Source organism: Contarinia nasturtii, unplaced genomic scaffold (assembly GCF_009176525.2).
Source record: "Contarinia nasturtii isolate CC-2019 unplaced genomic scaffold, AAFC_CNas_1.1 Cnas_scaffold_1037, whole genome shotgun sequence".
NCBI lineage: Eukaryota > Metazoa > Arthropoda > Insecta > Diptera > Cecidomyiidae > Contarinia > Contarinia nasturtii.
The window spans coordinates 997098-1012742 of record NW_022198383.1 but is presented as its reverse complement, the minus strand read 5'-3'; the positions used below and the strand labels follow the sequence as shown (position 1 = coordinate 1012742).

The window sequence follows — 15645 nt, the reverse complement described above, 5'->3', positions numbered from 1 at the left end:
AATGAAAACAACAACGGTTTTTAATTCATTTTGTAAGCAGAATAAATTTTTCAAAGTTTGGCTCATAAATAGCAAATGATGAGAATACAATTAAAAAAATCCACCCCCAAAAATTCCGGAAAACTCATTGTGCGAAGAAAAATATTGAGAACGATTTGCATCCACCAATTTTATGTCGATTATTTGTAAATTTTAACCCATTAATTGTGCATGTAGAACATCCGAATATTCGTCGTATTGGGCTTGATAAAAGTTTCCAAAATTTGGTTCATTTAAATTATACTTTTTCATAAATTCAGTTACAGATGTCTTTGGTCTATTATTCATTTGTCTGAAAATGGTTTTAGAAAAAAGCAAATGTATTACCATATTACTCGAAATAGTTTCAAGGAAAGCAATATTCATTACCGTTTTGTTGCACGTAGTTCATTATGTTCGATTTTTCCATTTGGTTGTTTGAAAACCAGGAATATATAACGATGTAAGCCGGTATCTTTTGGCGGACCAGCCCCTATATACTCGATAATTTCGTCTCCGTTTGCAACATCTGATTCTGGAATATTCATAATGAGCCAATGTCGAATGTCTCTGTAAGCAGGGTTGACTCGAGATGGCGCATCAGGGTCGACTAAATCATGATTAAACAAAATAAACAAATATGAAAGATTTCAATCAAAAATAGAGTAAAACATGCAACCTTTAATTAGAGTATAAAAAGCCCCCTTTTCAACTTCCCATGTCACAGTTGGTCGTTCCTTTGTTTGTGTTGGTTTAAGTTCGTTGCCCAAATTAACGATGGCGTCACTTCCATATGATACCTGGTTAATGTATATTTAGGAATTTTATGATTTTTTATCCAAATTTTAGATACTCACGCTTAGTATCTTTTTTGGTGCGGTCTTCAGTGTATCAGGTATAATTTCATTCTCTATAAATGATTTTTCTAAGTCTGACGACATATCACAATTACAGTATATTGTCATCATATACCATATCGTGACTGGCAAAAACATTTTTTTCATGAAAGCCATCACGTGCGGTTATTTTCCACTTGTTTTAATAAGTTAGTTTCAGTAACTTTGATTAAAATTAAAAACAAATTGATTTTTTCTAATTGGCGAGAAAACTAGCTATTTATGGATTTATATATTTACAATCAATGTTTATTTAAAAAAATGTATTGAAGAAAATGTTTTAGGAAGAGCAACGAAAATAGCAACGTCACGTCAACGTATAAAAAAACACAAGAGAAATTGTAAGTTTTCACTATTGCGAATTCTTTCATACTGACTACCTAAACATCTAACTGAAACTAATATATTGGTTGGATTCAGTAATATTTGCATATATGTGTAACTCATGCAATATTTCATTCATTAGAAGTTATCTTCTCTACATTCTCACGTCAATATATTTCGATATTGAAGTTATAAGTCTGAATATTGTTTTTGAATTTGATCTTTCAAACTATTTTTTAAAAATGTGAATCACAAATCCAAAAAGTACCAAATTCAAACAGTTAGGACTTCATGCGTTTGAAAAATTAAATAAATGTTCAAATATGTGTTATCGATATAATTCACGTGCACGACATTCGTGTTGATTGTCATTTGACTGTACTGTCACACAAGAGTGATTGTCATGTCACTATGACATTGTAGAAAATCACAAATATCAATGCATTTTATCTATTCAAAGAGCAACATTATCTTTTAAAAATCAATTCTATCTGATTAGGTTGAAATATACAATAGATAACTTTATTCCATCAACGTATTATAACTAGTTTGTGTTGGTGCAGTGTGCTTTGGTTGTTATTTGTTAGTCACATGATAGACACAGTGATATAAAGTCTTTGTTTTTTGGTTTTGGTAGGAGAAAAAATTTATTCGATAATGCCAGATTTAGGATCATGTATACCATTTCCACTGGAAGAGGAAGCATTAAAAGAAGTTATTTCGAAGGCAAAAGATTGGGCCATAATGCATGGTGCTGCCCTGCGATCAAAGGTCAATTTTTCGGAGGATTCACTTCAGGTATATTTTATGACTTGCACGAATGCAATAAGTTGATGAATTAAATTTTCTGATTTTTCATCATAGTTTGCGCCGTTCATTCTATTGCCAACCTTATTCCCTCGTCGCGAATTTGAAAAGGCAGTACGTTTGCAGCCGATTCTGAACGAGTTGATGCACTGGGTTGCACATGATACGGAATTTCTTCGTGAAACACTTTCCAACACCATTAAAGTTGACGAATTCACTCGAAAATTATTCGAGATTTATGAAAAGATTCTAGCCGACAAAGATTCGACACAAGTATGTATTGAAATGTAATTTATTCAATTGATGACAACAAATGACGGCTTCTCACCAAAAAACGACGCATTTAATTTGTAAAAATGAAGAAAATTGTTGTTGTATCCATTCGTGACACTTGTGTTTAAATATTGTGTGTGTGATGAAGCTGTCATATAAGGTATTTTCGTATATAGAATGTTAGGTTTGAATGCAATTGTAGCAATTTTGTTGTATCGTTTTTGTCCCACCAAACAATGGAGGAAACAGGAACCCATTTTGTGCATTTTGCTTCTGCTCTAATTTCTTTTTTAACCACAACACCAATTTCGTAATGTATATGTAAACTCAAAGAATCATTATCGACTTAAAAAAAACACTAATGTACATGGAAAACTGTTCATTCTATCTATATATTGGTGTAATGTTTCATTCTAAATACACTCATGACAGTCATATTCATTGGGACTATTGAGATCTGATTTGATGCTAGAATCGTGCTGCACTGACAAAGATAACCAACGACCATACTGCTGTTGGAAACAAATTGAAATCAATACCATCGCTTCTGGATTTGGACATTTAGGTCCAATAAGTAGAGAAATACAAAGGTTATTCATCTATTTCAGTTAAATCATTTGTTGTTTCTAGAATTTCGTTTTTATTTAAAAAAAAAAAAACAAAACGGATTTAGTCGTGTCATAGATGGAAAATAAAACTACTGAATTGAGTGCTTTTGCGCCTTATAAACACAACAATGGAATATCGGTCACCGTTATAATTCAATCTTTACAACTGTGAAATAAATCAATTACACCATACACGACAACCGATATAGATACATGTATATACAGACATATGCACAACCGGTTTCCATTCGACAGATTAGTTGGTTCCCTTTTTCCGCTTGCACAACAGGCTTTTTATAATTAACCAACATATCTCTAGTAACTAACCCACATGTATAATTTATTTGCTTTAGTTGTGTATTTATTTCTGTGTTTGAATAGTTTTCGTAGCTTATGTCACAATAAATTATGAAATGTGGTTTCAATTCCAATTCAGTGTGACTGTTTAATGTAGAAAATGAGAAAAAAAAAGAAAAGAGAAGATGTAAAAAATAGAGCACATACCAAATGGGAGACATTATCATTTTCAGGAGACTAGATCCCTGGGCCTCTTTCGATCTGACTATATGACCCATTCGTTGGAAACAAACGAAATTAAACAGGTGGAATTCAACACAATTGCATCTAGTTTTGCGGGTATTTCGAGCAATTTCCAATCACTGCATAGGTACAAAATATCTTAGTTAATTAGACACCAAAATACACACAAACTCACGAATCAACATTTTGCAATCAGATTTTTCTTTTTATTTTACATTTTTACCAACTCCTCGCACTTATATCCTTTTGAAAGTCATATTCATATTCGTTTTTTATAGCCTTTGTCATATTGATTTTTTAAAAGATATTTTTTCATCATTTTTTTCCTCAACAATTTTTGGCCAAATAATTCATAGATGCTTTTATAAAAGATACCGCAAAAAAAAGAAAAAAAATCAACTTTTCCACTTCCATTATCATTGAATTCCTAGTTCATATGATTGGTGAAAAAAAATACATGTGTTTTCAAAATGGAACGAAATGCACTCCATTCAATACTTTTTTTCATATCATTTGTGACCGCTTTTTCACGACAATATTTCTATTAAAAATGTATTAACCATTTTTCATTTTAAAACCAATTCGATTTGAAAATGTTGATGTTTTCAAAAATTCATTTGTGGTGGGTAATACTTTTGTGCAATTTAACAAAAATGACATGTCTGATATTTTAAATCAAATGAAAAACATTTTTTATACAAAGCAATAGATGTACAAAAGTTTTAACCATCATAAAACATTTTCAGTAAAAGTGTTCAACCAGAAAAGTTGAAAGTACGCATTGAAAAAGAACTAATAAACGTTTTTCACGACATCTTAATCTGTCAAGAAGAAATTTTGAATTTTTCTGGTTTGCACAAATAAAAATACTATTTAAATTGTAAGCCATTGTTAATATCATTTCCACATTTAATTCTCAGCTTTGTGCTAACGGAATTGAATCATGCTGACAAGGTGAAAAACGTAAGATATCAACTTTTTTCGTCGGTCATCAAAGTTGTAGTTAGCTAAAGGTTTTGCATTTTTTTCAGTTGCCACAAAATAACGCCTTGGCTGGTTTGTGCGAGGGAATGATTGAGGCTTGGAATCTCAAAGGAAATCCAAATGCCGCAATTTTGTTTATTATTGAAGATGTTACCTACAACATTTGTGATCAAGTGAGTGAATCTCTGGTTAAATTGTATTGCATTTGCTATTTATTCCCGTTTTTTATTACAGAGATTTCATGAATTTTACATTCGTAAGATGCATCCAGAAATTAAGGTTATTCGGAAAACATTGACCGAAGTTCATCAATTTGGATCACTAGGACCAAACAATGAGCTTAAAATGTAAAAAAAAGTTGTCAAAAAAGGTGCCGAAAAATACTTATTAAAATTAATCTATCTGTTTTATTTAGAAACGATGTCGAAGTAACCGTTGTGTATTTCCGTGCTGGTTATGAGCCTGGACACTATCCTTCACAAAATGAGTGGGACGCACGTTATGTCATTGAAAAATCGACTGCAATAAAATGTCCATCAATTTCGTATCATTTGGCTGGTACCAAAAAAGTTCAACAAGCATTAGCCAAACCGGGTATCTTAAAGCGATTCATCACCGATGACATAAAAATCAAACAAATCACCGACATTTTTACCGGACTTTATGCCATGGACAGTAATACAGATGAAGGACAAACTGCATTACGTATGGTGTTGACAGATCCAGCAAAGTAAGTACACCTATTATAATAGTGAGAGCTAAGGTCTTCTCATAATATGCATTCGTATTACTTTGTACAGATACGTGCTCAAGCCTCAACGAGAAGGGGGCGGAAATAATGTTTATGGCCATGACATTCCAAACGCTTTACAAGTAAGTTTTATTATTGTGTTATTTGTATGGCTTGTGAAAATATAATGGATACTTATTCTATGTTTAGAAAATGTCAGATGTTGAGCGTTCTGCTTGGATTTTAATGGAGCGTATTTTTCCACCAATTTCAAAGGGGTATATGATCCGACCCGGTGGTTCATTTCCACCGCCACTTGTTGATTTAGTTTCAGAGCTTGGAATCTTTGGTGCGGTCATCGGCGATAAGAATGCAATCGTATATAATTCACACTGTGGCCATATGTTACGTACAAAATTAGAGAAATCCAATGAAGGTGGAGTGGCAGCTGGGTCTGGCGCACTTGATAGCCCGTATCTGTATGATGATTGAGTCATCCGATGAAATCGCATTTTGTAAATTCTATATATTTTTGTTATGAAGATCGAACTATTTACACAACTTTTTTTTTTTCAAAATATTTGTTCTGTATATGCACATAAAATAGCGCAAAGGAATTTAATAAAGCGGAATATGTAAGAACAGCTCTTATCTTTTAATCCCATTAAAATCAATGCTTATCTAACACATAACATAAAAATTTGTTACGATGAATGAGAACAAAGAGCATATAAGGTTTGTTTGTTTTCTCACTAAATTACGTCTTTATTATGGATTAAATCACCTTCTTTACGACATAACGCAGAAATCAAAATAAGGAAAATTGAAATTATATAATTAAATAGTTCTCATTCAACAAAAGAGACGTAGAATAAGGTGTGAATAATATGCGATGTAACAATAACATGGAAACTTTGCGAAAAATACATTACATGGTTTTGCATTGACAATGAAATAAAGAGAAAAACTAAATGAGACACGTGTCATATGTTTGGGTTCCGATTTTCGTCAATTTTAATACTTACCGAAATATATTTTTTGCCAAATTGGACATCGCTAAATTATTTCATTGTCTTTGAACACGTCATTTCAAAATAAACCATTCATTTCTGAATTTTTGATTAAAATGCCGATAAAAATAGTAAATTTCTTGTAATTATCTCTTAATTGGACTTTATATTACATACAAAGGTGGACAATGAAATTCAACACCGTCTCAAGAAACCGTCAATACTATACTAGACTATTTTTAGTCGAAATTGTGGCAGTAGAAAACCGAATTCGCTATAAATAGTGTTTAGATTTTGTCTTTTTATGGTTGAGCTGTATCATGCCTTGTTCTAAGAAAGAAATTATCAAAATATGTAAAAATATATCAAGATGTGACGTAGTTGCAAACGAAAATAGCATGAAGCAAAAACACGAAATGGCATTGGATATTATTTGGATTTTAATGGAAAGTTAAAATTCAAAAATTAAAAAGTTTTCAGAAGTTAGATTGTTTCTTTAAAGAACTCAACCAAGTATTGTCTTAGAACTGCACTATTTTATTTGCGGTTTGTCATTGAAATACTGATGTTAAAAACTTTGAACGACACGATGGGATACAGCTGTTAATTGTACTGTTTATTATATCGTTGGAGACGCTTTTTGTGTCGTAGTTTATCCGATTGTTTTTTTTTCATTTCATTTTGTTTCACCTACGTCTCACCTTTTCTTTTTGAGTGTATGAAATTACTGATGCATGTAGCATATTTCTAGTCTGTTAGATAGATGGAATTAGAAATTATTTCAATTAACCATTACTCGCGCGCGCTTTTTTGTTCTTTTATTTAAAATTCCAGCCACTCTTTTTTCTGAATTCAAAGAGGTACCATTATCATTGTTATTTTTTATTTGTAAAAAAGGCATGGTTTTATTGAAGCAAGAGCTTCTTTAACATCTTTAAAAGAATTTCTAGATTTCTTTTTTTTATTTCAAAATTGAAAAAAACTGAAAACAAATGATTTCTCTCTACTTATCATTCATAGATGTCGCTCACGTATCATTCTCGTTCTAATTCGATTCTGTCAATCTGTCATTTTTGTATTTAAAACAAAGCGCACCCTTTTCAACACTGAAAACAACACAATTTGATGTTTGTCCAACAAGTGTGTCTGTGGTAAAGTTCGGTCTCGCTAGAATTTGAAAGAAATGGCAAAACGTGGTTAAAAACCAACCGATCCTTGTCAATACAAGGAGAAATGTGTTCGGAAAAATCCACATCATTTCATGGAATACGCACACGAACACTTGGAGAATATAATCAAGGAAAATCAAAACAAGAACGAGATCGAGAACTACAACGTTCCAGCGGAGCTGATGACAAACAAAGCCGTATATTTGGATCAAATCAAAATTATCAATGATTTATTTTCAAAAACGTCACCTGAACCCAGTGCAAAGCGTATTAAAATAGAAAAAACAGTGCCTGAAACGAAGTCAAAAATGAAACCCATCATATCTGCTGCGCAGTTACGAAATGCACTCAATTCGATTTCACGTCAAACACCATTGCAAAAGTTGAACGCAGCAAAGCCGTACAATTACTTTTTGACAGCAATCGAATCGTCACCACAAACTCACACAGAACCATTAAGCATCACATTCCAAGAACTTTTGCATCCATCTTTGGGCGATATCGAATGGTCGGTACAAATAAATTTTGTTGTTGAAATGGAGTTTTTACTTCGTCAATACACAATGGCTGGATGTTCAGGTAAACCGTTATTCATTTTACATGGAGACGAACGAATTCCAAATGGCACAAGATCACAAGTGACAACGCATTTTATTAAAATGAATAGTGCGTATGCAACGCATCATACAAAAATGATGTTGTTCGGATACAAAGACGGATCAATGCGTGTGATTGTTTCGACAGCTAACCTGTTTGAAGAAGATTGGCGAAATCATGTTCAAGGCTTATGGATAAGCGATCGATTGCCGCCGATAAAATCAGAAAACAAAGCATCAATTGGTGGTGAGAGCGTAACGGGATTCCGAAACGATTTGGCCAAGTACTTGGAGGCATACAAGTTGGCGCATTTGAATCCATTTATCAAACGTATTCGCAACGCCGATTTTTCTTCAGTGAACGTTTTTTTGGTAACATCAATACCTGGCACATCCGATCAATGGACGAATGACAATGCACATGGTTATAGCCGGGTTCAATGGCTTTTACAACGGCACTGTGAACCAATCAACGATACAACACCGCTTGTGGTACAATGCTCAACTTTTGGTAACCTTGGTGCAGCAGGAAATGGCTGGCTCAATGAATTCAAAACTAATTTGTGTCGCGATTCTCAATCAAATATTGGACGTAAAATGTCACCGATTCAAATAATTTATCCAACGAAAAATAACGTTTTGCGTAGCTATGATGGAGCACATGGCGGTGGTTCCTTATTGTATGATCGGAGACGACATGAAGCACAACAGTGGTTGAACGAATTTTTGTATCAATGGCGTGCTAATGAACGCCATCGCACACGCGCTATGCCACACATCAAAACGTACGCTCGATTCACCGATCAAAAGTTGCATTGGTTCATTTTGACATCAGCCAATTTATCGAAATCAGCTTGGGGTTGGCAAAAAACGAAGAAAAAATTTGAAGTGAGCAATTACGAAGCCGGCGTTTTATTTCTCCCAAAGTTCGTAACGAAAACGAAGTACTTCGCAATGGATGCATCCGATCAAACGACACCGGTATTTCCGAAGGTCTATGACATTCCACTAATAAGATACCAGACAGATGATCGTCCATTTTTCCGAGAAGATGTTTTAGACGATGTTCTTCCAAACGGCTGTCCCATTGCTTGAGTTGACATTCTACATTTTTTTCTATCTTTTGTACACATTTTCATTAAAAACTTATTGAAGCGATGAAATACATTGAGTTACATAGTTTGTAAGAGACTCATAAATTGATGTGTATGACGACAGATATTGGATAAGTAATGGATACATAAAATTTGAAACACAATAATAATAACCTTTATTATCGAAATAAATATATAAATTGATTTATCGCTCAAACCTAATTGTTATTATTCTTTTCCGTATTTTTTTATTTGAACTTTTTTCTAATTTATGTATTGATTTTTATAAGATTCAATTAAATGAAATTCAGTGACCAAATTTACTACGTTAAAATTTAGATTGGGAATCGTCTTACCGTCAAACTCCGGCATAACTTTTGCTTTTTCCTTTTTTATTGGCAAAGTATATGAAGCTAAATCAAATCATTACTTTTCATCAAAATCATCATATTTCTATTAAGTCAATATGGAACACACATGTAATTTTTTCGGTTGGTGAAACGCGTGAAACTTAAGTAGCGAAAACTCAGGAAAATGGAACAAAATCGTAATTTTTTTGAAAAATACGCAGTGAATAGATTGGGCTACAGCTATAGCAGTGCTATTTTCACAGCCCCTATTCATAGGTGCTATTTATGAACAACGCATATGGACAGCGATTTTATGATACAATAACGTAGCCCGATCTATTCACTGAAAATACGTGATTAACCCCTGCTTTTCTTTTCGATAGTCGATAGATTACAACGAAAAAGAAAGACTTTTACTTTGAAAGAAGATGGTCGGCTAAAATTCATGATACCATGAATCCATGCTACTTTGTTCAAGGTATTAGGTAGGCCAACCCAAGCAAAACGTATGAGATATGGAACTAAATTCCAAGCTTATTCCAAATCATCGTCATCGGAAATTGCGTACTTCTTGTGAATGCGTTTTCTACGTGTTGGTGCTTGTTTTCTAGCCGCATAGATGCGACCCGTCATCAAACTCGTCATCGTCGTTTTCATTAGAATCGAGAGCGTCACCATTATCACCATATCTGTTTATGTAAGCATTAAGTTGAATGAATTATTTTATTTGAGAATAAAGTTAAAATTTGAGTAATCAAAGGAATTCAATCTTATTTACCAATCTTCAGCGGCTTGTTCCACATTGAAAAATACCGAATGCGACTGAATACTGTCCTCAAAGATGAGTACACAAAATCATTTATTCTTAAGGTTGTCTGGGTCGCTGAATCCATATCTGCCATTCACATTTCGTATATACCAAAGCAATTAAAATGATGAGTAATAAAATATCTTTGAAAATGAATACAATTTAAAAAAAAAATAATTTTCTGTTTTTTTTTTTTTTTTTTTTTTTCTACTACCTATTTGACGCAGCTAAGATGAATCAAATTGGTCTCCGGTCTGCTATAAACCATACAAAATACGTATGATTTTCATTTAATTTTCTGTTTGCTCTCTGTCTCGACCATTTGCAATAATCGTTTAGAATTCGTTATAAAATAATATTTGTTTTGATTATTACAGGGATGAGTAGAATGACAAAACATATTGTATTTATAAATAAGCACGTTTATCAGCGAAATACTCAGAAGAGTTTCTACCTTATATTAGCGATAACGAATTGAAGCAGCTTAAGAAAAAAAAATCATTTGGTTATTTGGTGTTGAGTCGATCTATTGTTTCGAATAAAATAAAGAAGATAAATTTTAATTTGATTTACTAACATCAACATTTTATACCCATGAGAAAATGAACAAAATATATGTTATAACTACAATTATAATCTTCTTGTGGTCGACAACGATTTCTGTTCAAGATGTGGAGGTCAAGGAATCACCATTAGTCATTGATTTGAAGATTTCAGTAATTGCGATTCAAAATGCAGGAATTTCCCCAGAACAGATAGATAACGTGAAGGTATACGAATTTGATAAAGACGCATTCGTAGATGGTCGCACCACAGTCATCATCGAAAGGGAAGGAGTTCCTGCTACACTATTAACATATGTACGGCGAGGATCTAAACCGATATTAACGCCGTATCCTAGTTGGAATGAAAACGCCAATATAATAAAATCAGTATGCTCTGGAATCACTCTATCCCGTATATGTGTCGTAAGTTTTCGTTTTCTTTTCAAATATATTTTTTTGATTATTATTTTTAAAAAAATGATTTGTTTTAGACTTGTAATCAACTTTTTGTCCTCGATTCTGGTTGGATCGGCATTGAACAAATATGTCCAGCGAAGCTACTAATTTTTGATTTAAAAACAAACAGACTGGATTCAAGTATCCTAATACCTCCAAGCCTATTCAATGAAAGACCACAATTTTTAAATATGGTATATATAGCATAAAATATTTTCAGTTGCTGTCTATTAGTTAAAACATTTATATTCTTGAAACAAAGATTGTAGATGCAGAAAATGTATACTTTGTTAACAACGAAACTTGTATGAATGTGAATGCATTCAACCATCGAATTAACACTTGGTGTAAACAAACTGACTGTAATTTTCGCATCACAAATCAAAATGTTGATCTGAATGACGGTGTTATTGGTCAGAGCTTAAGTAATGAAGAGTTATCAAATCAATACATGATCATTTAATTGACTCAAGTTTTTTTTCATACATGTTTAATCAACAGGTACCGATTACATATATTTCACATTATTGACAGATAACAATAGATACGAAATGTTCAAAATGTCATTGAATCCACTGAAGGATTGTACGGCATCCATGGAAAATCAAAGTGCATCCCCTGTTAAGTTTCTTTCTATGGGCCAAATTAATTTGTCGAAAGCAGCTATAGAAATTGATTCCAATGAAAATATGTTCTTTTTCATGGAAACAGATGAAATCTGGTGCTGGAATACTAAACGCTCATTCACCAAAGAAAATTTTCATTTGTTTGCAGAGCTAACATTTAAAAACGCCGACAGGCTGCAAATAATAAGAAATCAACAAGACAAAGAAGAGCTTTGCGCTTGGTCGACCGAACCGCAGGTAAAAAAATGGTGCAATGAGAGCGCTGCACATAATTTAAATTTCAATGGAAAGCATAAATATTTCAATTTTTTAGAATTTCGAGATAAGAAACAAACGGATGGAGATAAAAATCGGTTTTGCTAAATTTCAAATCGGTCAACTCATAAATGGAGGAATTTGTGGCATTTAACTTGGAAATAAATTAAATGACCTTTTAGGTGGGAAACACGGGATCTATCATTGCTACTTTTTCCTATTTTTTTAGTAAATTGCATATAACATGTATATTTGACAAGACTCTAGTTTGTATCTACCCCTAGATGACCTTATGAGACGTTGAAATTTGGTTAATCGAATGTTTTTCACTAATTAAATTATGATGAAAAAATAAAAATTAACTTTCGTTATGGGCTGTACACTTTTTGCGTATTTATTGATAATTAAATATAAATATTGTCGACCTATTAGGTTCAGAACGAACTCCTTTTGCAAAGCCTGTAAAACATGTGGAGTAGATTTTTAGACTGACCTTTATATGATTTTTAGCATTTTTATGAATCATTACAAGGAATCTGGTATATCGAATTGATGTGGTATTTGGGTTCGATTTTCATTTTTTAGTTTAGTGAGCGTCGACACACCCAGCTGATTCGATCGTTTGAATGTTAGCTTGACATTCGGCGGCATTTGAAGTGCTCCTTTGATGTCATCACTCACGACCGAAAAGTATGAACACATTTTCTACCGTTTGGTGAGGTTGAGAGAATGGCGCTGTTCAAATAATGATTATTTTCCTTATTTTTTATTTCAAGTTTTTCTCAAGTCGTTTTGTCTTGATTTTCGTGGGATTCAATTGAATGAAATTTAATGACCAAGAAGTTAAATTAAATAATTAATTTTCATCAAAATAATCAAATTTCTATTCGGTGACCATTCCAATTTTTAAAAAATACCAATAATTTATTTATCTTTCATTTGACCATCCATAGATGTCGCTTTCATTCGTTCTAATTCAGTTTCGGTCCTGTCAACTGAATTTGACATTCTTATATTCAAAATAAAGCGCAGAATTCTCATTTAACAAAAGATCAATTTCTAGAAACAAACAAAACATTCACAAATTGACGAGTGTCCACCCAAGTTACTGTCCGTGTTAGAGTTTGTTATCGTTAAAATGTGTACGTAATGGATCAGTTCCTGAAAAAACGTGATGAAAAATCAACCGATCCTTGTCAATACAAGGAAAAATGCGTTCGCAAGAATGCACATCATTTCATTGAATATGCACACGAACACTTGGAGAATATAATCAAGGAAAACTTTTCTCGCAACAAGAACGAGATCGAGAACTACGACATTCCAGAGGAGTTGATGACAAACAAAACCGTATATTTGGATCAAATCAAAATCATCAATGATGAATTTTCAAAACCGTCACCTGAACTCAGTGCAAAACGTATTAAAATTGAAGTGCAAAACGACACACAGCCAGATGTCAAACCAATTATATCGCCTGAGCAAATACAAAACGCACAACGTTCTGCTGCACGTCAAACATCGTCAAATGTATTGACCAAATTGAACGCAGCAAAGCCGTACAATTATTTCTTGACAACAATCGAATCATCAGTACGAACACATACTGACCCATTGAGCATCACATTCCAAGAACTATTGGATCCATCTTTGGGAGAAATTGAATGTTCAGTGCAAATTAATTATCTAGTTGAATTGGATTGGTTACTGGATCAATATAGACAAGCAAATTGTTTGAATGCACCGGTACTCATTTTGCACGGTGACAAAGAAATTCCGACAAAATTATCACAAGTAACTACGCATTTTGTTGACCTTGAACAAGGAACGCATCATACAAAAATCATGTTGTTCGGATACAAAGACGGTTCAATGCGTGTCATTGTGTCGACAGCTAATTTGCGTGCAGTAGATTGGCGAAATTACACCCAAGGTATGTGGATAAGCGATCGATTGCCGCCGTTAAAATCAGAAAACAAAGCATTTTTTGATGATGGTGAGAGTGCAACGGGATTTCGCAATGATTTGATCATATATTTGGAGGCATACGATTTGACGCATTTGGATCCATTTATCGAACGTATTCGCAACACGGATTTTTCTTCAGTGAACGTTTGTTTGGTGACATCAATACCTGGCTCATTCGATGACTGGACAAATGATTATGCACATGGTTATTGCCGCGTTGAATGGCTTTTATCACAACATTGTGAACCAATCAAGAATACAACACCGCTTGTGGTACAATGCTCAACTTTTGGAAACCTTGCTAATCGTAAGGATGAACGGGGTTGGCTGAATGAGTTTCGAAATAGTTTTCGTCAATCAAATCCTACCGGTAAACTACCACCGGTTCAAATAATTTATCCAACGTTTGATAACGTTGAGGGATCATATGATGGATTAGTCGGCGGTGGTTGCTTGCGGTACAATAAGACACGGCACAACAATCAACGATGGGTGAAGAAAATGATGTATCAATGGCGTGCCGATGCACGTCATCGCACACGTGCCATGCCGCATTTGAAAACTTACTGTCAGTGCTCGGACAATAAGATGTTTTGGTTCATTTTGACATCGGCCAATTTATCGAAATCAGCTTGGGGATGGAAAAAATGGAAGCAAAATGAGGTTCAGGTGGGCAACTACGAAGCAGGAGTAATGTTTTTACCGAAATTCGTAACACACACAAAACACTTCTCAATGGATGCATCTGACCAAACGACACCGGTATTTCCAAAATTATACGACATTCCGCTGACCAAATACAATAAAAATGATCGTCCTTATCATCAAGATGAAGCGCTACCAAACGACTGTGTCACTACTTAGTTTCGACGTATGAACCATTTTCTTTTTGATTATTTTTTTTAGTTGACATTTAATTTGAAGTCTAAGGACAAAAGTCGACAATCACTCATATCAAAGTAAGAAAACATTTAAGAAAACTAAAGTACCTATAAATATGTTTCGGAATTGATGGTTCAATAAGCTATACATTGTTTAATTAGTTAGTAAGGCCCAGGGGCTTTTATGTTAAAATGAATACTACGATTTCAGTAAATATTGAAACATAATGCTGAATATTCAATGAATATTGTATGTATATAAAGAATATACACAAATAAATGTGTATAATTGCATAAATTTGATGAATATTTCGTGAATATTTCGTGAATATTTCCTGTATATATGAAATATACATATTTTGTCATTCTCTTTAGTGCGGACTTTCTTCGTTCCTGTGTCGCTTACTGTGAATATTCACAACATACAGTAGAAAATACGAAATATTCACTAGAGATTTATGCCGTATATATGATGAATAAGACGTGTATATTGTGAATATTATGTGAATATTTCGTATATTCATATACATAAAAGCCCCTAGGTAAGGCATTCGTTAATTTTTTACGACAGAATAAGTAATGGATACTTATAATTTAAAATACAATAATAATAAACTTTATTATTGCAATAAACTTATTGCTCGGATTTACAATTAATGCCATTTTGTAAATTTTTGATATTTAAAAAAAAATTGAATATTGTGGGA

At 33.2% G+C, this 15645-nt stretch overlaps 6 protein-coding genes across 7 annotated transcripts in view; 5 read left to right on the top strand and 1 right to left on the bottom strand.

Moving 5' to 3' along the window:
• Positions 1 to 79, top strand: part of LOC116343652 (dolichyl-diphosphooligosaccharide--protein glycosyltransferase subunit STT3A) — an 8388-nt gene extending 8309 nt beyond the window's left edge. Inside the window, 1 exon segment of the mRNA XM_031771854.1 lies at positions 41 to 79. Coding sequence (XP_031627714.1) covers positions 41 to 79 — 39 coding nt within the window.
• On the bottom strand, positions 1 to 1272 carry LOC116344337 (protein D3-like). Its single transcript, XM_031772825.1, has 4 exons — positions 876 to 1272; positions 698 to 818; positions 409 to 628; positions 1 to 331 (listed from the first exon to the last, which is right to left on the bottom strand). The coding sequence occupies exons 1-4, from the start codon at positions 1029 to 1031 to the stop codon at positions 193 to 195; spliced, it is 636 nt and encodes a 211-aa protein (XP_031628685.1). The 5' UTR covers positions 1032 to 1272; the 3' UTR covers positions 1 to 192.
• Positions 1273 to 1631: 359 nt separating this feature from the next.
• LOC116344335 (glutathione synthetase-like) lies at positions 1632 to 5824 on the top strand. 2 transcript variants are annotated; one of them, XM_031772821.1, is made up of 9 exons: positions 1632 to 2036; positions 2103 to 2318; positions 2751 to 2908; positions 4387 to 4429; positions 4498 to 4623; positions 4685 to 4797; positions 4866 to 5180; positions 5251 to 5323; positions 5391 to 5824. In XM_031772821.1, the coding sequence occupies exons 1-9, from the start codon at positions 1896 to 1898 to the stop codon at positions 5670 to 5672; spliced, it is 1467 nt and encodes a 488-aa protein (XP_031628681.1). In that variant the 5' UTR covers positions 1632 to 1895; the 3' UTR covers positions 5673 to 5824. The 2 variants fall into 2 exon arrangements, with proteins under 2 accessions (XP_031628681.1, XP_031628682.1); XM_031772822.1 differs by lacking the exon at positions 2751 to 2908 and adding an exon at positions 3457 to 3593 and having other exon boundaries at positions 1635 to 2036.
• Positions 5825 to 7667: 1843 nt separating this feature from the next.
• LOC116343651 (probable tyrosyl-DNA phosphodiesterase) lies at positions 7668 to 9050 on the top strand. Its single transcript, XM_031771853.1, has one exon. It carries the CDS (start codon positions 7668 to 7670, stop codon positions 9048 to 9050), a length of 1383 nt encoding a protein of 460 aa, XP_031627713.1.
• A 2458-nt stretch (positions 9051 to 11508) lies between these two features.
• Positions 11509 to 12279, top strand: LOC116344492. Its single transcript, XM_031773071.1, has 3 exons — positions 11509 to 11633; positions 11710 to 12071; positions 12148 to 12279. The coding sequence occupies exons 1-3, from the start codon at positions 11516 to 11518 to the stop codon at positions 12241 to 12243; spliced, it is 576 nt and encodes a 191-aa protein (XP_031628931.1). The 5' UTR covers positions 11509 to 11515; the 3' UTR covers positions 12244 to 12279.
• Positions 12280 to 13123: 844 nt separating this feature from the next.
• Positions 13124 to 15583, top strand: LOC116343976 (probable tyrosyl-DNA phosphodiesterase). The gene is made up of 2 exons (XM_031772322.1): positions 13124 to 15103; positions 15481 to 15583. The coding sequence occupies exon 1, from the start codon at positions 13239 to 13241 to the stop codon at positions 14919 to 14921; it is 1683 nt and encodes a 560-aa protein (XP_031628182.1). The 5' UTR covers positions 13124 to 13238; the 3' UTR covers positions 14922 to 15103; positions 15481 to 15583.
• Positions 15584 to 15645: the final 62 nt, after the last annotated feature.